This window comes from Crocodylus porosus, unplaced genomic scaffold (genome assembly GCF_001723895.1).
Source record: "Crocodylus porosus isolate Cpor-Errol unplaced genomic scaffold, CroPor_comp1, whole genome shotgun sequence".
Taxonomy (NCBI): Eukaryota; Metazoa; Chordata; order Crocodylia; family Crocodylidae; genus Crocodylus; species Crocodylus porosus.
In genome coordinates, this window is record NW_017728909.1 from 36,967,551 (window position 1) to 36,987,195 (window position 19,645).

The window sequence follows — 19,645 nt, forward strand, 5'->3', positions numbered from 1 at the left end:
GTGAAAAGGGGCATAAATGAACCGAGCAATCTTTTCATCTATGGTGTCTTGTTGGTATTTGCTGGTCCTTACTACAAACTCATCCATGATGGTGGTTTTACTGGATGAGTGAAATCTTTTGTTTCCTACTGATACTTTGTCTGAAATGCATTTAGTTGCAGCACTGCTGTTAAAAGTACCAGTGGATGACTCTGAAGTTGTTGCAGGTAGACAGTCGAAGTCCCTTATACTTAAATGGGATCCTGAAACAAAAATGATTTTTGTATAGTCATTCTTCTCAGTTCTTCTCACTCTATTATTCAGTTGATCATTTACATTCTTTTCAGCAAGGATGCAGATGTGATTCCAAATTACCAAAAAAGCTGAGACTGACTGCACTTAGTGTGCTTAATTTTGGACTAAGCCCTGTTGAAATCACTGGTGCTTCTGTTTTTTGAGAAAACAAGTATAGGATGGGGTTCTCTTGGGAAAGCAGAGTTATGCTGAAGTAAAATAGGGAATAGATTCACGGTGGGGCCATTATGTCCTAAAATAAGGGGTATGTATTATGTAATATAAACTAAGAAAATTATACCCAATGGCAACTGGCACCTCTAGATTTCTCTTACTGCAGCTTTTTGTACCGTAGACTTGGGTGATAGATTCTAAACCTAGTTAACTAATTAAACAAGCCATAAGGATTAGCTAAGAAGACTTTTTTTCTAGCAACATCCAACATACCAAACAGCTTGGGAGTTTACTTGTTAAATCACACTTATACTAAAAGGCATAGAGTGAGTCTTGAAGAATGACGCATTGCGAAGTGAAATATTTAATTTACCATCCAGTTGATGCACATTGTTCTTCAGACATATCCACGTCTTCATTCACATCATTGTCTCCCAATCATCAGTTTTCATTATGGTGTTTCATTCTTGCAACTAGGCCCTGCATCTCCTTGCACTGCTTACACTTGACATGGTTTCATTTTTAACCCAGGAAAGGCATTTCTTCAAAATATTCCCAGATAGGTTTTCTCTTATGCCCAGAAGTGGTGTTAGATTTTTAATGTGGCAAAAGTGTGGGGGTACATAGGAAGATGTGTGTATGTATCACTGAATAATGTCTTCCCTCTTTCTTTCCAGTCCACTCCACTGGTCCTTTCTACTCTGCTTCCATCCTTTCCAGCGTCTTAACTAATTCCTCTGCCTTGCTTGGCCCAGCTCCACCACCACCTAAGCACAGAACAGCAGCAATCCCAGCTGGCCTGTGTCTTTGCACATGTGATGTTAGGCTGCTGAGAAACAGAAACTGAAAGCCCAGAACTTTCAAGAAGCAAGAGCTGGTAGTTAGGCTGGGCAGACAGATTAGAGCCACTTTCATGAGATGAAAACCTGAAATGAATGCTGGGGCCCATGTTTGATTGGTAGGTAACTCAGTGCATGCGTGTGTGACAGAGCCATTAATTCATTTTCATGAGACTGTAAGTGTAGGCTTAGCATGTTTGTGATGAAATTTAATTGTAACCGTAATTTTTTTAAATGAGACAGAAATGTAATATTTTATTGATGATTTTTCTTAATTTAAAAACATCTGTTTTTTGGTTTTCTGTTTTTAAATCATTGATTATCCTCCCTGGCTGAGGATTTGGTTAAATGTGTAGCCCCTTCTGCTGGAGGGGAAAAAGGGAAGTGTTGCATCAACTCAAATGCTGCTGCCACTAGGAGGGGGAGACAAGGAATTGAACAGTCTTGGAAATGAGGTCTTTTATTAGAGTAGGAAGGTGTAGTTGTACAGGGCGTGTTCTGCTCCATTTTTCAGTTTGCAAGGGGAAGACAGCAGAGTAGCAGGACCATTTTTTCCTATCTTCCTAGTGTTTTGAAAATCTCTCAGTTCTGGCTTGTTTAGGGAAGTGTTCCTTCAGGCTTGTTTAGGAAGCAGTGAGAAATGGAGTAGCAGCTATGAAGACACTTGCAAAGAGGGGTGGCAACAGAACTGATTTGTAGATTAAGGGATTAATTGGAGCAAGCGAAGATGTGTTTAACAATAATTTTTGGGAAAAGGGTGAGCGACACCTGCACAACCAGTGTAGTAGACTTTGTCTTTGGGAAAGGAAATTCTCTCTCAGAATCTTTTGAAATTTTGTCTGCAAGCTTTTGTCATAGTTTTGTAGACTTGCTTTAACTTTTTTTGCATCCAGTTGTGCAAGGCATACTTCTTTCTTAACAATGTTTGCACATTTTAATTGTTTTCAATAAGATTAAATTTGTTTACATTTTATTTTTTTTACTTGTACCTGTTTTAATCGCCTTGGGGTAAATTGCTAAATGACTGAACTCGCTGTCCTAATTCTTAATATTCTGTAGTGTGAAGGAACTTGCAAGGATTCTTAGCGACAGTTTGGTACTTCATGATGAATTTTTTGTCAAAGCATCTGTATATTCTTAACCATGACATCTCTCCTGACAGTAAGCTTTTCTAGGCAAAGGCAAAAAAGTTACATCAGCAGGTCAAAAGTATGAAACATCCTTGGAAAAGGAAGGGAGGCTTCTAACCAGCTGAGTGAGTCTGAAAATGAAGCTATGGAACAAGTGAAAACCTTTTTAGTTGTCATTTTAGCTTTGACAGGATTATATAATCATGTTCACTTTGACTCAGCCAAGTTGCTTATTTTCTGATGAGTTATAAGTGCTATACTAGGACAGGACTAACTTCTCAGCAGCCCTGAGCTGTACCAATAGGAGCTTCATTGATGCTGGTTATTGGGCACGCTGCTGCTATTGCTTTAGCTGTCTATGTCCTGTCTCTCTTCCTCTGCCCTGGTACTACTGTAGTGAATGCCCCGGAGATGGGACAGTCATTACTTTCGCACCCTTCTCTTGCACCATTGCTCATTGTTCTCTTGCTCATTGTTCAAGTTTTTTGCCATTTAAGTGATGCTGATTCTCTGTAGATTGAATAAAGTCAGTGTGCGTAACTTTCTGGCCCCACAGGTTGGATGATGGCATGGGGCTAATCTGTGGGCCAGATCCCACACACAGGGTTAGTGCTTGGGTCTGGTCCTGTGCCCCAGCTTTGGTGTGGACCAATGAATTGGCACACGGGACTTCTGTACCTGGCCTGTGGTACTCCCCATGGATCTGGAAATTTAGCAACAGGGGAGTAGTATTTGATGCTGCCACTATTTCCCCCACCCCCCAAATTTCTGGATCCAGTAGGGAGTCCTGTGGGCCAGATGACATGGCTCCACTGGCTGGAATTTGAGTGTCACTGATCTAAGTTACCACATGGAAATCTTTATTTAAATAGTTGTTCCCAATTTCTGTTTTAATTCATACTTTTCCCAAAGATGAGTGCATTTTCATCAATTAAAATGCATAAAATTACATTAGACTGGGTACAGCTGTTTGCTGCTTAGGAAGATATACTATATGCCGTTATTTAGGCAATGATATGGTTTGATGTTTTCATATTTTGAATTTAGTTTTACATTTTCTGACATTGTTAGAAAATGGTGAATGATAGTTCTTGCTAGATGTTAAGTTTTTGTTTGCAGTTTGTATCAAGCAGCTGTGTTAGTAGGGTAACAGGAGCTTAATTAGACATGCAAATCAACATATACGATCTTAAACTTTTTTCTAAACTTGAATACCAAATGTTTTAATCTTAAAATTAATCCTTCTGTTCAGTACATCCTTCAGCTTTAGTCAGTGAATTTAATCTGATTATTTCAAGGTAGTCTGAAACCTTTCAAGTGGATCGAAAGTGAAAATGTTTGGAACTTAAATGTGCTCTCCTAAGTCCTGAAAATGAAACTTTTTAAATTGCTTAAAGTGTCATTCAGCCTATTAAAACTAGTAGATCTCGTTGTCGTCTTCCTTGTTATTCATAGACTGGAAGAGGTGTGGGGGGAAGTATGTTTATGTTTAACTTGCAGTTGATTAGTCCAAATGAAAATATTCCTTTGCTACCTGAAGAAGATGCCCATGCTGTCGAATCTGTTTTATCAGCTGCCAGAAATTAATTAAATAGAATTTTCATCAAAGAACAACGAAGCACTGCGATGATGGTCACATTCTTATAATGCAAAAACTTTTCTGGACTACTTTTCCAGATCTGAAACTCTTTTACTCACTGTCATTTATAAAGTCTGGTACTTGCTAGTTCAATAGTGTGACTTTTTAAAATGAGATCAGCAAACATATTCTACTTGAATGGTTCATCTTCAGTCCTGAAATTAATTATGGTCAGCATGATTGCTGTCATAGTAGGGTCTTCAGAAGTTGGGCTTCTCCCCTAGTACTTAGGGTTGAGAGTAGCACTTACTCTACCTCTTTATTTTTGCTGGTGAGTCATTTGTTGCATTACCATCCCTAGGTGAACGCTGAGGATTTTTCTTAGTAGCTCATGAAATTCTATCCAAATTTCTGTTCTACTATCAGTGCAGTACCAGTCTTATGAGTACCCTCCAGCTTGCTATGTATTTTGTGCCCTGCTGTGGGGAAAAAAATAAACTAAATTTAAAAATTCTTCCTATGTATTTATTTATTTTTAGTTGTATTATTGTTTGAATGATTTAGTCTAAATGAGATTTTGTGGATTGTTAATATTCTAAATCTTGTTTTTATAGGGGAGAATAATTTAATCATGAGATTTTTTTCAATTTGTTTAAAACCTTGCTCCTGATATTTTTTTTTTTTTTTCAAGGTGTTTGGGATGTTGTTAAAGACTGATAAATTCTCAGTTTTTATTTCTAAAGTTGAAATCTTCACCTAGGACATTCATTAACCAGTTGATCCAGATTATGGATGTGCGTGAACAGAATCTTCAGTGCTTTCAGGATTTCATTGTGGTGTTGAAATTAAGCCAGGGCACATGTCCTTGTTTGTTTGTTGATGTGTTCTTTTTTTACCCAGAGATTCAGAAATTTCTGTAAAATATTTTTCCAGGTAGGATCTACTTCTTAATATCTCCATGTCTTTGGAGTCCTGCCATTTTTTCTCCAGTTCCTAGATAATGAAATTGCTGCTAGAGGCTGTGTTCTGCAGAACAGCTCTCCTTCCTACAGAATCTTGACTGGATGCCAATATTGTTATTCCACATGTAGGTTGACTGGCCACTTTCTCCCCCACAACTTTCCTTCGCAGGAAAACAAAAGAACTACAGCAGTCGAAGATTTCTACTTCTGTAACTTGCGTGCCACTTGCACTGCAATATTTTATTTGTTAAGCAGTGAAATTAATGAGTTTTTGTTTGTATCTGTGTACATGAGCAAGACAATAGACAGTTTCTTTGAAGTATACAGAACTTCCCAGAAGTGAGGGTGGTAGTTGCTGGGCAGATCATTTTTCTTTATTCTTTCATGAGCTGGAGAGAGCAAGCTATTAAAATGTTTTGAGAGTTTGTGATGCGTCTGTACCCTACTGCATTTTGTATTGTACTTGGATCTCACTTTATCATTTTGAAAAGGAACATAAAGTAGTAATCCTCACTTACTTTTTAAAATCCTGTTTTTATCAAGTCAGATTTATAGAAAGCATTTGTAGCCCCCTGCTCAGGCTTTATTTTGCAAGGTTAAACACATTCTGTTATTTTAGTATCTTCATAAAAGAGGTTTGTTCTTCTTTTTGTTTTGTTTTTGTTTTTCCCCCCAGGCCTGCCTGGCATCTGTTACCTATGCCAAATTGGGTGTTCTTTCTTGAATGCAGGTTTCTAGAACATTACACCATTACGTGGCACACCTGATAAGGTCTTACCAGTGCCCTTATACAGTGGCAGTACAATCAAAGATATTGCCTCCATCAAGAGTTCTGACTGCTTTTCCTTGTAGACCAACATGGCTACAACATGTATCCTGTATACAGTGCCAGTTCTCTTTGTGTAATTGACTTAGTATTATAGTAACAAAACAAAACAAAACACCCTCTGGTACTATGTTCATTTACAGAACTGCTGCTGCTTCAGATTCATGTTTTCACTAAAACAGGCTGTACAAGCAGAAGGTGAAAAGATTCTGCAACAAAGGAAGAAGTAACTTTTATGGCTAATGCTCAGTTCTAGAAGTCAGATCTAGGATCTGTTCCTTGCTCTTCCAGAAACCTCTTGACCCAACTGTTCCTCTCTTTCCTCATGTTTGTTTTTTTGTTTGCTTTGTTCTTAAGCATCTTTTAAATTAAGTGTAAAGTATTTTTGACAGATGTGGGTAGTGCTTTAGAGTTAGTAATTACTTGCTAATCTTAGCTAAAAAGCATGAAGCGATGAAAAATGTTTTATATTACAAAATCTCTTCAGGTGAAGCTGAGTACAATGGGCGTACCTTTTTCAAAGAGCCATTTTTTCATCATAACTGCTGCTGGTACTTTCATGGGGTTCTATTAGTAAATAGGTCTTTATGCAGAAACTCCTTTATACTGTACATTGTAAGAAAAAACAGCTGTTCATCTGTCTGGGTTTTCATTGCCATATCACTGAAGATACTGCTGCCTAAAAATTTTAATAATTGTGTGTGGTCTTCAATCTCAGAGTCAATTAACATGCTTTACAGAGATGTCATGACTGAACTTATTTCAGACATATTACAATATTTCATTTATTAAAATTAATGTCCAAGTTCACCGTTGCTGTAAAATGCCTTGGTATCCAAGAACACTTTGATTTAAAGAGAAGCTCAGAAGAATGTATAGGTTACGTATGCACAAGAATTTATCATATTATTGTTCTTAAACTCATTTAAGAGTTCAGTATATTAATACTGTGGTGTAAAGCAGAAAAAAAATCAACCAACAGGCTTTGCCTAGGTCATGACTTGTATTTAAACAGTTTTTAATGCAATTTAACTCTTTGTTCATGACTCTTGCTTTGATTCTTTTTATTTATTTAAAGACCTGAATGGACAAATTATTGTGCAGTTATAACATTTGCTGCAGTGTCTGATTTTAAGTTGCTGGCATAACTGGATTAATTTAAAACCTAGCCATATTTTCATTAGGCTTGATGTTAGCAAGCAAAGCTTTGTCATTATATTTCAGTGACTGATGAACCTATCTTATGTAATTATTTGACTCTTGCTAGTGAATTGTTCATGAGTGAAAGCCATTAATTTAGCATATGAGAGAGGCTTACAAAACGTTATTGTTATTGTTGTATAACATGAAAAAAGATCTAAGTTCTTATAAAAATGTTTATATGTTCATTAGTTTTGGGAAGCAGTAGTTGACCCATTGTGTGATGTATACATAAGATGCACAGAAATGTATGTGGCTACTTACCTTTGTTCCTTGTGGGCCTTACAATTCTTTGAAGTACATTCCTGTAAGCTTGAAGTTATGAGGGCACCTTTACCTTCTTTCATTGTTCTTCAGTGTTTGGCTGCCTTGTAAGATTATCACCATGAGTGATGACATTGGAAAATACTGTTGCATCTAACTTTGAAAAATAATTTGAGTGAGGATAAGTGCTTTTTATAAGACTCTCACACTCAAGAAAATAAAGACAAGATGCCAGATCTAATTCTGTCTGTCTGGTACCTAACTGTGATTCTGTGCCAACCTGTTCAAGTCCATAAAAAAGATACTTTACGTTGCACTTTGGTAACATAGTTTTAGGGCTAAAATGATACTAAGTAGTGTGATGAGGATTATCTACCTGTGTCCTGTATTGAAGTTTTCAGAGATTTGTACTTGGAATATGGTTCTATGTGGAACAGGCACTTAAGTTGACTTGGCCTAATGTGTATTATAGGTCTAACATTTGATGTCATCTTTGTCTCAGCAAGAACATGAAGGTTGTATTAAGGTAATATATTTCCATTGGAAGCATCTTGCAGAAAAAATTGTTGGCAATCCCAGACGAGTAGAAACTGTAAGACTGCTGGTATCCAGTAATATTTTGACATGAGAGAGAGTTGTTTTTTGTTTTAGTCTGAAGTTGGGCAGAAGGCAGGGTATGGTGGCACCTCTATACTTCTTTCATAGAGGCATGAGCTTCTATGCTATGAATGGAGTTGCAGTGATAAGTACGAAGGATAGGAAGAGAGGAGGCACCACTGAAAGGTGAAGGTAGGTTGAAGAGATCCAAAGGGATAAACAAAAATTCTTATCCCATTACCTGGACTAGCTCTTACAACCTGTATGTCCCTCAGTGAGTTAACTGCTTTGTTTATTCTTCAGCAGTGCCCTCTCTTTTACTCTCCCTTTCCTTGTCCTTTGTGTTTAAATGAGTTTTATTCCTTTCTGTTTAGTACCATCCCTTCCTGCAAGTCTGTTCATAGCATCGGATCCTCAATTTGGTCTACGATAATGATATTCAACCTCTTTGGCCCTTGGGCCAAATGGGCATTGCCCAGCCTGGATCAGACTGGTCCCAATCTGGCATAGGGAGCTGTGGCATGGCCTCATTCAGCTGCATGGAGGGGGGCAGGGGGCATTCTGGCTCCAACCCAGCCTGGTAGGGGTAAGGGGGCATGGCCCAGCCTCATCCAATTGCAAGCATGGAGGCAGGGGTGTGACATGGCCCTAACTTGCTGCGTGGATCTTTGGGTTTGAGAATTTGGCAGCAGGGGAGCATGGCCTTATTTATTGCCACTGTTCTGCTGCCACCAGACTTTCCCAATTTGTGGGAAGCCCTGCAGGCTGGATGCCTATGGCTCCACAGACCACATTTGGCCTATAGGCTGGAGATTGAGCACCCCTGGCATATAACCAAGTTTAAAGCCTTGCACTTTTATTTTGTAATAATTTCAACACATAATATCTATCTTTATTTTTAAGCACTTATTTTGATTTTTTTCTTTTTCAGTGTAAATTTTCAGGATTGCACAAAACTAAGTGTGGGGACCAGACAGTTTAATTGTCTGCCACAACAAACAACTCCTAAGGACTGCTGCAGCTGAGGGACAGAGCTGCCCTCAGTCTCAACTCTGCTCCCTCATAGTGTCTTCATCTGCTTTCTTGCTTTTTCCTTTGTTCCCAGTCCCTGGAGTTTCTGGGAGTTGCTGTCCAAACTACAGTCAGCACAGTTCTGTTGGACTGCTCCCCCTGTTGTCACATACTCCATCGGCCCCTTTCTATACATTTTGATTATTCAAGATGGAAACATATTTTTCATCAGTTTGAGTGTGCGATGAAATCATTTATCAACTTGTACTGATAAAAACTGAATCCTGCTAAGCCTACCCTGATTAAGCATACCATCCTGCCTTGTCTTGTTGACATGGGTGACATATCTAGATAATCCATTCAGACCTTTATAATTGACTTTAAAAAAAAATGTAATTCTGGTCTACTGCAGTTTGATTATTGCAAGGGCATTTTGTGCATCTGTGGGTTATCTAAAATAACAGTATTGATGCATTAGTTTGTTTGGTACTTCTGATTACAGTGTTGAGAATTTGTAAAGTTCAGACCCTTGGTTTTTGGCTTTGGCCTGATTGTCTCTAGTTCAGGAGCAGTGATAGCTGCTTGCAACCAGTGATTCTCTATCTCTGGCACCTTCCAATTGCTAACTGGAGCCACAAGAAGTTTTATAAGCTTGTAATGGAAGTTTCTGACTAAGGCAAGCAGGAGCAGCCATCTGTGTAATGTACAGTTCTAGCCTGTGCTTGTGTCTGTTCCCCTTTGCTACTTTGCATATGAGGAAGGCAATATATTTGTGCCTTGGTGTCAGGCACAGAAGGTTTTTCATTGGGGAACTGAGACTTGGGTCTTAAATCATAGTCTGTTGTGGGGAAAAAGGAAGCATCATACCTTTTTCCATCTTTGGAAAAGTACAGGAGAGGGGAAAAAACATCAGTTCATTGAAAGTGATGATTGTTTTTCTTGAGACAGGGTGGATGTGGAAATGGTTTGTGAACAAGAGTGGTGCATGTGGTTTAAATCCAGGATATTTGCATGCATACTAGCGTGAGGCAACATTTCTTCCGAAGACCAGAAGTAGACTCTAGGAACCTTGAGGACACTAATAAAAATTAGACTTCTGGAAAACTCACTTTTTAACAAACTTTGAAAAGTGATTTCCAAAGGAGGGCAAGTCAAAGTGGAAAAAGATATTCCAGAGGAGAGAACCGTTCCCTAGAGGCATTTTGAAAGGCACAAAAGTAAATCATTTCAATACGAAGGACAAGATAGTAAGTATAGCAGGAGACCGGCTTTGTTTAAACAGTGAAGCCTAATCTTGTGTGTGTGTGTGTGTGTGTGTGTGTGTGTGTGTGTGTGTGTGTGTGTTCTGTTTTACTTCACAAAAAAACTCAAGTACAGTTAGCAGTAGGGATTTGGGTAGGTAATCAGTCTCTGTAGGGAAAGAACAAGTTAAAGATGTAGGTTGTATAAGCTGGATGTTTTCAGATCATCAGGGCCTTGATCGGATTCATCTGTGAATATTCTCTGAATTAGCTGAGGTAATTGTTAAGCCATGGGCTTTTTTCTTTGAAAACATTAGAAGTCAGTAGGTCTAAGAAAACTGGAAAAGGGTGCCCATCTTTTTATTTAAAAAAAAAAAAAAAATCAAGGATTTATTTTGATCAGGATCAGTCTGATTTCAGTACTTGGATACTGGAGCATATAATAAAAATATTTCTAGCCAGTCTGCTTTCCTTTTGTGATTAAATGACTGACTTTGGGTGGCCTGAGTAGTGGCCAAAACATCTTGTACTTTTCAAAATTTTTGCTTTAGTCTCCCATGACATTCACTTAAGTGAGCTATGGAAATATGGTCTAAATGAAACTATGACAAGTGGGTACATGACTATTTGGATTATTCTCTTCAAAGAAGCAAGGATTTCTTAGGGCATTATCTTTTACTGGACCAACTACATAGTTGGAAAAGTCAAGGCAAACTGTCAAATGCAAGACATTCTTCAGGTCAGCAAAGTAAAGTTCTCCAAGAGTTTAATATCTCAGTAATTCAATGGTTCAATATCATACTGGATGAAAGTAGCAAGTGGAGTTTTTTGGGATGTGGGGGTCTCTCCTGGGTCAAGTTCTTGTTCAGTATTTCTTTAGTACCTTGGAGAATGGAACTTCTAGTAAATTTGTAGAGGGCCCCCAAACTGGGTGAGGGTAGCAGACACTTTAGAGCTGATTTATTTTGATTCAGAATGACTTGGATAAATTAGAAATACGATCTGACAAAAATGAAATTAATTTCGCTTAGGACAAGCCAAGTGCTACAGCTAAGGCAAGGAAGGGACTAGCAAGGTTGCAGTACTACTGAACAGGGCTGGAGGTTAGTGTAGACTGCAAGCTTGCACATGAGCCAGCTGTGTTCTGCAGTAGAACCCAGATTCTTTTCTGTGAACTGGATGTGATTGTTGACTGCAACAAATTGTGTATGCTATAGTTAGAGGCTGTGCAGTGTGAATGTCTTGGACAGTATGTATTGAGTTTATAAATACATAATGTATTGCCTCCCCAACTCCACAGGGAGCCAGGAAGCCACTAAATAGCACTCAGCAGCAGTGGCTCTTAAATTAATTTTCTGCAAAGAAATTATGATTTGAGTAAACCTTTACAAATGGATGTCATATTTGTGCTAAGCAACCTGGACTGCATTAAGAATTGACTGAATTCTCTATAAAAGCGTTGCTTAAAACTAGGAAGTACATCGAACAACTTTAGTTTCATCCAAAGAGTATTGCATAGTTGGCTCATTCTTGACTTCATATATGAAATAATTAGAAAGCCATATATTAAGAGGCCACATACGTGGTATTTGTTCCTTTTTTCTGCGGTATTTAATGCACACTAATTTAACACTTCTCAACTGCTAAGGACCAGCTTGAGGTTTTAAATAGTGAATTTATCAGAGTAGAGATGTATTTTGCATTGGCCTATCTCTTTTGAAGGGCTTTCAGAATTTTTAATGCTCTGTCTGCTTGGACTGGGTAAGCTGAAGGTTGGGAATATGATAATCCTCTTAATATGGTCTGTTCACTTAAGCCTCTGACAGCTGTTCAGTTAAAGGCATGATGGGATCTGATCTGTGATCCCAAGTCACACTTTCTGCCATGCTATATGTTTAAAGACAAATGTACAATTTTGAGATTCAGGATCATACCACAATTACACCCAGGTGCCCAAGTTACACACTTGCCAACTATCACCTGATTGTTGGCTGGCTCCAGAGACCCACTTGGCTGTTCAAGCCCCCGGAGGTGCCAGTCAGTTGATGGGCAGCCAGCAGGGACCGCACTGGGGCCTGTTTGAGTCTTGGTGCAGTCCTCTTGGCCACACATTGATTTTTAAGGTGATTGGAACAAGCTGCAGAATTTATTGCATGCTCTTTTAGTGCCATAATTTTATGGCTGATTTCACCTTTTGTTGCACCATTATTTGCCTGAACAGGTGACTGGTTATACTAGGATGAGATGAACGGCTATATTTTAATATGAAGGTATTGTGATTTAGCAAGGTGCTTTAATTAATAGATTATTAGAGATGGTTTCTAAATATGGCCAAGTTCTATTGTGGATCTCAATTACATAATTTAGTAACTTCAATATGTTGTGTAGCCACCTAGTTATTTGGATTATCTCCACTGTGACGCTTGTGATGCTTCCCCCTTCCCTCCCTTCCTTTTTTTTGGCTTCAGGTCAAAGTAACTTGAGAGGCAGCTACCACCGTAAGTACGACCTCTCTAAGCTGTATATGTTGCTGGACGTGAATGCACACAGAGGCTGTGTCCAGACAATAATGGCCATGCAGTATGTGGCACCGCAAACGTGTCTGCTGCACCACATACCTCACAGTCACATGATCTCCATGCTGCAAGGGAGTGCTGCTCATTTGTGTGCTGCTCTGCTTTTTTTTCCCATGGGATTTTTGATCCCTGGATATCCAGGGGTCAGAAAAACCTGCAGGAAAAAAGTGGAGCAATGCATAGGCAGCTCATACCACTCAAAAGTGGTGTGGTGTGCCCAGGCTCCAGGCAGCAAAATTGCTGCGGCTGCAGCCCTTGGAGGTCCCCAGGCCCCCAGGTAAAGATGCTGGGGCCAGCACAGTGCTGGCTCCAGCCTCCCCTACCCCACTGGGGTAACTTGCTGCATGCTAAAGCATGAGTGGCAAGGTGTGCTGCTATTGTTTGTTGCTGGGGAACCAAATGTTCATGCTTATGGGGATACAGCTGGAGGGTGCTGCCATAAATTTTTATGGTCACACAAATGGTGAGCTAATAATTGCTACCCTTTGTCCTACCACATCCAGTGCAACAAAAGGTAGACTGATGCTTTATTGTAGCAGACTACTGTTAGCTCTGTGGCAGGAGAGTAGAGCAGTGCAGGCTGCTCCTACTCCCCAGTCACCCTGGACAGGTATTCTAGGGCCCTTAAGCCCCCTGAACACCCCACTTAGGCACCTCAGAGAATTTGGGGTGTCTCTCTATAAGTAGGCGTGTTGGGGTTCTCCACTTAGTCAGACTCTTCCCTTATGATCACAGGAAGAAGTCTGTCTGAATAGGAAAGCCCTGGTTTCCCTGCTCATCCAGATCTGCTCTCCAACCATCATGGGAGACAAATGTGGCTGACCAGGGAAAATGGGGCGATTTGTGTTGCTCCTTGTTCTGCACCATCAAGGGCAGGGCAAGGGATGATGTGCATTTAACACAGTAAGGCAGATGAGCTGTTCTGTGATGCATCATTGATCTTTTTCATTTATCTACATCTGTTTTTAGCCTAATTTGGAGTGAATCGGTGGAGTTTATTTCCTTAGGATGGTTTTGGACTGAGTGGGGAAGCAATGTTCATGTTCTCTGCCCCATGCCCACAAGCGCTCCCTTGCTGGCTGGGCAGCACATAACTTTTTCCTAATGCAGTTTATATCTCTAATGAATGGTAATCTTACTTAAGCCCAAAGTCTCATAATATTTCTGAGCAAGTGTTGGAGAGTAGTAATCTTAACAATCCTCTTAATAAACCAAATAAATAAAATAGACCTTGTTCATTTTAGGAATTGCTTGGAGGTTTTTATCACTCCAGTATTACTTTCAACTACCTCCAGTCCCCAACATATATACATGTCAAAACATTTTGTTCATTTTAAAAGCAAATATTAACCAGATGTAACAAAAACAGAACTTCTGCACTCTCACATGATGTGGGTTTTAAAGTGTGTATTCTTCTGTGCTTCAATTTCTGAGTTAAAATTATGGAGAGGGCATGTATGAGCTATAGATGCCTTTTTTTTTTTTTTAGCATCTCATTACCTTTTATTTGAGTTTTGCACTAGCAAAATGAGTGCCGTTTATCTTCAGAGCTTGCATTTAACTCCTAATGAGGAAATTGGTAGTTTTGAAAAGAAGTACTTCTATTTAAGTACAATTGTACTGCCTACCAATCCAGGGAAAATTAGAGCAGTATTTCACATGTGCTGAGTTCTCCCAATTCCCACTGAATTTAGGGTTCTTATTAACTCTAAATAGTAGGCTTCTCTCTAAGTACCTAAGTATGGATTTTGAGACTGAACTGTAGATGCTTGAATCTGGAAAAAATGGACTCTAAGGGGGAGAGGAGGAGGGGGAGTCCTTTGTGATTAAGACAATGGATGGGAATCCAGGACTATTGCAGACTTCCTGTCTAGCCTTAGGTGGTTTGCTTGTGGTTTTTTAATCTTAGTTGTCCAGCTGTAATATGAAGATAATGTAGGCATACTTTTTACAGATGTATTGTGAAGACAGTCCTTAATATTGAGGTGCTTTAATTGGGATGGGGCCGTATTAATTGCTAGACTTGCTATTGAAAGTAGTACCAGCAAATTTAGACATGATTGGAAATAAGTTTAATGTGACATGAGTATAATTTTATCCTAAGATACAAGTCTAAATGTACCAACTTCCTTTTTCAAATGACAGGGACTTGCCATGAGGTGTTGAAGCCTTGTTTCTTTGGTTCGGAGAGACTGGACCTAAATGGCGCAGCATGACTTTGCTCCAGCCTGGCTTAATTTTCCCACTCCACCATCATCAACAAAGGTACATTTTTTGCTGTCCCTTTGAATATGCAACGCATAAGATAAATATTTTCTAGAAAAACTAAAAATAGCCTTTATAAATATTGATTTTAGGCTCCTAAGCCTTGCATTGGTACAGCTGCTCTGTCATTATGAAATAGCCACATCTAAAGAATCAGCCAAACTTTTAGCATCGTTGAACTGTTGAGCCGAAGGGCTGTGGCAGATGTGTAAGGCAGGATGTGTGTGTTTTTTATTTTTTTTCTCCCAGGGATCTGGGATCAGATCCCACTGTGCATCTGCCAGGGTGAAGGGAGCCTGAGATTGGTGATCTGGTCCCTGATCCAGGTCTCCACTTGTTGCTGGACCTTTAAAAACTTGTTTTGGGTAGCTTGAAACAGGAGAACTAGTTCCTTGATGTCAGACTGCGTGGTGTTCTTTTTAACTTGCTGGCCTGCAAGAGATGATCCTCTGGGGTCCCTTCCAGCCCAAATATCTATGGAAATCTATGAAAGTCCAAGATCACAATCTGAAACAATCTGTGTTCCAGGCAGCCTGGCATTGGGGAACTAGTCCGACTGATTAGTTGGTTGTTGGGACTGGGCAGGGGGCATTGCCTTGGTCTGGGACACAGCTGCTCCCTGCCCCTTAAAGCATGCAGTTCAGTCTGTGTGCTGGGACTTTAAACGTTCACGGGGCATCTAAAACCATGTGCCTACTGCACTACCTGTCTTTCAAGGGTCAGTGGGCAGCTGTATCCTGAACCCAGGGGGTGCCTTCTGCCCAGTCCTGATAAAGGACAGCTTTGGGTAGGGGGCAGCCCCTGGATACAGGACACTTGCCACGCATTCACTTTATGGCATGATACAAATATGTTTTACATTTAATAGAACATCTAGTTTGCCACTTTCTCTCTCCACATACATGGCTGAATATGACAGCTTACTGCATGACTAGCATGTTAATCGTGCCATGAATACAAAGTTAGCCAAGGCTGTATGGGTAATTTCTTTTATACTGGTGGGATTTACAGGAAGATGTAGTTTGCTAATTCTCCTGTTGCAAGTACAATGGAAATGTACTTGGACCTGCAGAATTGCTTCACAGAAATAAAAGGCTTGATGAAACTTTTTAAGTTCTCTTATAGCCATTGCATTCAGTATCTACAGTGCCTACGCCGTTCCTGACATTAGTTGCTTAGTCTGTCCTGAAAGTTTTACGAAGGAAGAATATTCCTCAACCTCCCTTGGTAGCCCGTTTCTGTGCTTCACTGCATTTGTGGATATTTCCTTAATATCTAATTTACGTTGTCTCTCTTGTATGAACTGGAAATGGGACACTATTTACACAGAACAATTAATCATAGTCTTATTAATATTTTAAGTATTAGAAGATTATCGTATCCCCCTTCAGTATTCTCCATTCCTAAACAAACCCATTTTCTTCAATCTTGCCTCATAAGCTTAAACTTTTCCAAACTTCATCACGCATTTGTAGCTCCTCTGGACTCTTTCTTTAGTTTATCTATTTCTTTCTTAAGGTGTAATATCTCAAACTGAACATGTTATAACAGGCTTCATCAGCACCAAGTAGAATGGAATAATTATTTCTTGTGGATTACAAACATAGCTCTAGTTAATATGTCCCGGGAGAATACCTGCCCTTTTGTTGCTGCAGGATCCCATTGCTGACTCTGGTCCATTGTAATGCCAAAAGCCTTTTCTGCAGTCCTGCTGTTGTGGTCATCACTTGCCATTTTGCATTTTTGTGGGGGGGTTTTTTGTCCTTCCTCAGAGTAATAATTTGCAGTTGTGTTCTGGATCATTTTTATAATCTATCAGGATCACTTTGAATTCTGATTTTGTCTTCTGTGGGGTTGCAGTCCCTCCCAGCTTCGGAGCTTGCATATTATATACCATATGCAAATATAAGTTTATCATCTTCTTTCCTACCTTTCAAGTAGTTGGTGGAAATATTAATTATTAATAGAACCAGACTCGGGCAGATTCATCCAGGAACACTGCTTGAAAATCCTTCCAGTTTTGGCAGAATCATTTAAGTAGTTTCCGAGTGTTGTCCCCCCACCAATTTTGCACCTAACTCATTTCAGCTAGATCACGTCTACTTAATTTGCTTATGAGAATGTCATGTAGGACTGTCAGAACCCTTACTAATGTTAAAATTTATATACACTATTTCCCCTTTTTCATTAGGCTAGTTACTCTATCAGAAGATAAATTAACGTGGTTGGACACTTGATTATGAAAAACCAGCCAACGTGAATTGATTGATATATTTATTTTTTTTAACTTCTTTGCCATTTGTTGGGTGCTTAAACATTTGAAAACCTTTGTTTTAGTATCTTTCCAGGTATTCAAATTAGGGTGACTCCAATACCCTAGCTTCTCCTTTTCCCCTTCTTAGAGAGTGTACTCTGATACTCTGCTCTTGGACCTCCCTCATCCTCTGAGTTCTTAACTTCTGAATCATTAATGATAATTTTTGCTTTGGCTAGTTCTTAACGAATTTCATTGTAGATTACTTAAGGTTCTGTAAGACTTGAATAAATCTTGCTCATCTAACTATTATTTTACTTGTTCTTTCATTGCGTTTCCTAGAATATCTGTCTCCTTGCGTAGTTAAATTCTTTATTAGCATCTAGCCATCTATTTTTTTTCCCTTTCTTGTGAAGTCTGAAGCAAGGAAAACACTGAATATTTCAGCCTTCTTTAGACTTGCTGTTTTCTTTCCTCATTAAATCATGGACATATACTTCTGTTTTCATTCCTTTTCTAACATTTTTATAGAACCTCTTCTTACTGTTTCTTTGTGTCCCTGGGTAACTGCAACCTTTTTTTGTTTGTTAGTCTTCCTGATGTATCCAATATGCTTTGTGCTATTTCCCTTTATAAGTAAGGATGAGCGTGTACCTATTTCTACTTATAAAATTCCTTTCTCATTTTCAGGTCTTCAACCATAATGGTCTTGTATACTTCTGTGTTTCTTCTGCTTTGGAATAAGTGCACAGCATTAAATGTGTATAATATCTTTCAGTTATTGAGCTTTCCCTATACTATTTTCACGTGGAAATAGTGATTTGCCCAGAACACCACGGGGCAAAGCAGACTTGTTGAAATTCTGCTTTGCTGAAATAGTTTTTCATTATTCTACAGCTTTCTTTCCTTAGAATGGGCTCTTCCATGTCAGGATCATTTTCATGCAGAGTAACTGAAAAGCCTTTAATTTTCACCTAGTTTCAACCAATTACTTTCTTTGATGGAGTATCCCATGATATTCTCATGAGAAAATTGGAGGCTTGTGGGCTTAACTCCAAGATAGTCAGGTGGGTGAGAAACTGGCTGTACGATAGGACCCGGAGAGCTGTAGTGAACGGATTCGTGTCATCCTGGCAAGAAGTGGGCAGCTATGTTCCACAGGTGTCAGTGCTTGGTCCAGTACTTTTCAACATCTTTATTCATGATTTGCCTGTGGGGGTGAAGAGCTCACTGGCCAAGTTCACAGATGACACCAAGTTATTGGGAAGTGTCGTCACACTTAAAGATAGGCTACAGATACAGGCGGACCTAGGCAGGCCAGCAAGTTGGGTGGATCAGAACCTGATGAAGTTCAATGTTGACAAATGTAAAGTGCTGCACCTCGGGATGAGCAACCCCCAATACACCTACAGGCTTGGTGGCACCAAACTGACTAGCACCACAAATGAAAGGGACCTGGGGTAATAATAGACCACAGTATGAATATGAGCTGGCAGTGTGATACTATAGCCAGTAGGGCAAATACTACTCTGGCATGCATCAATCGATGCATCTGCAGCAAAACCAAGGAGATGATTCTTCCGCTCTACTCAGCACTAGTGAGACTACAGCTGGAGTACTGCATCACACTTCAACAAGGATGTGGACAAGCTTGAGAGAGTCCGAAGAACAGCCACCCGTATGATCAGTCTTGCATAGCAAGCCATATGAGGGAAGGCTGAGGGATCTGGGACTCTTCAGCCTGAGGAAAAGAAGGCTGAGAGGGCACCTGGTAGTAGCTTACCTAGGGATGTACACTAGGGAAGTACATCAAGGAGCTCGGTGAGCAACTGTTCACCAGGGCACCCGAGCAGAAAACCAGGAGTAATGGGCACAAACTCCTGGAAGATTGATTCAGGCTCAACATTGTGAACAACTTCTTCACAGTCAAGGTGTCCAGACTGTGGAATAAGGTCCCTCCAGAGGTGGTGTAATCACCTACCCTGGAAATCTTCAAGAGGAGACTAGATAGTCACCTTGCCAGGGTCACCTGACCCCCAGTTATCTTTCTTGCTTGGTGCAGGGGAGCTGGATCTAGTGATCTTCTGAGGTCCCTTCCAGCCTTACATCTATATAATGTGGGCAGCCTCCACTTTTCCATGCTTTTGCCTTAGGTGTACGTGTCAAAGATCTGGGTGACCTCTCATGTACAACATGATCTGGAAGGATCGACAGTTGCCTACTGTTGTTTTTCAGCTTCAGAGCAGGTGTGTACATAATTGATGTTTTATGGAACAAAGCCTCCCTCTTTCCTGCCCAGTTAAGTTGAACCTTTTATACCAATATTCAAGTCTTGGGCCTAAGTTGTGCTAGACCACTTAGTTGTGCTACATGTTAGAAGGCCTGTGTATTTCCCTTTATTCTGACATTAGTGTGTAAAAAAACAAAACAAAACAAAAAAAACAAACAACCCCC

General features: G+C 39.7%; 1 protein-coding gene across 1 annotated transcript in view; it reads left to right on the forward strand.

Annotated features, from left to right (window-relative positions):
* Positions 1 to 19,645, forward strand: part of GPBP1 (GC-rich promoter binding protein 1) — a 55,180-nt gene that overhangs the window by 11,711 nt on the left and 23,824 nt on the right. Inside the window, exon 4 of the mRNA XM_019532098.1 lies at positions 14,818 to 14,937. Coding sequence (XP_019387643.1) covers positions 14,875 to 14,937 — 63 coding nt within the window. The 5' untranslated portion in view covers positions 14,818 to 14,874. The remainder of the gene's footprint in view (positions 1 to 14,817; positions 14,938 to 19,645) is intronic.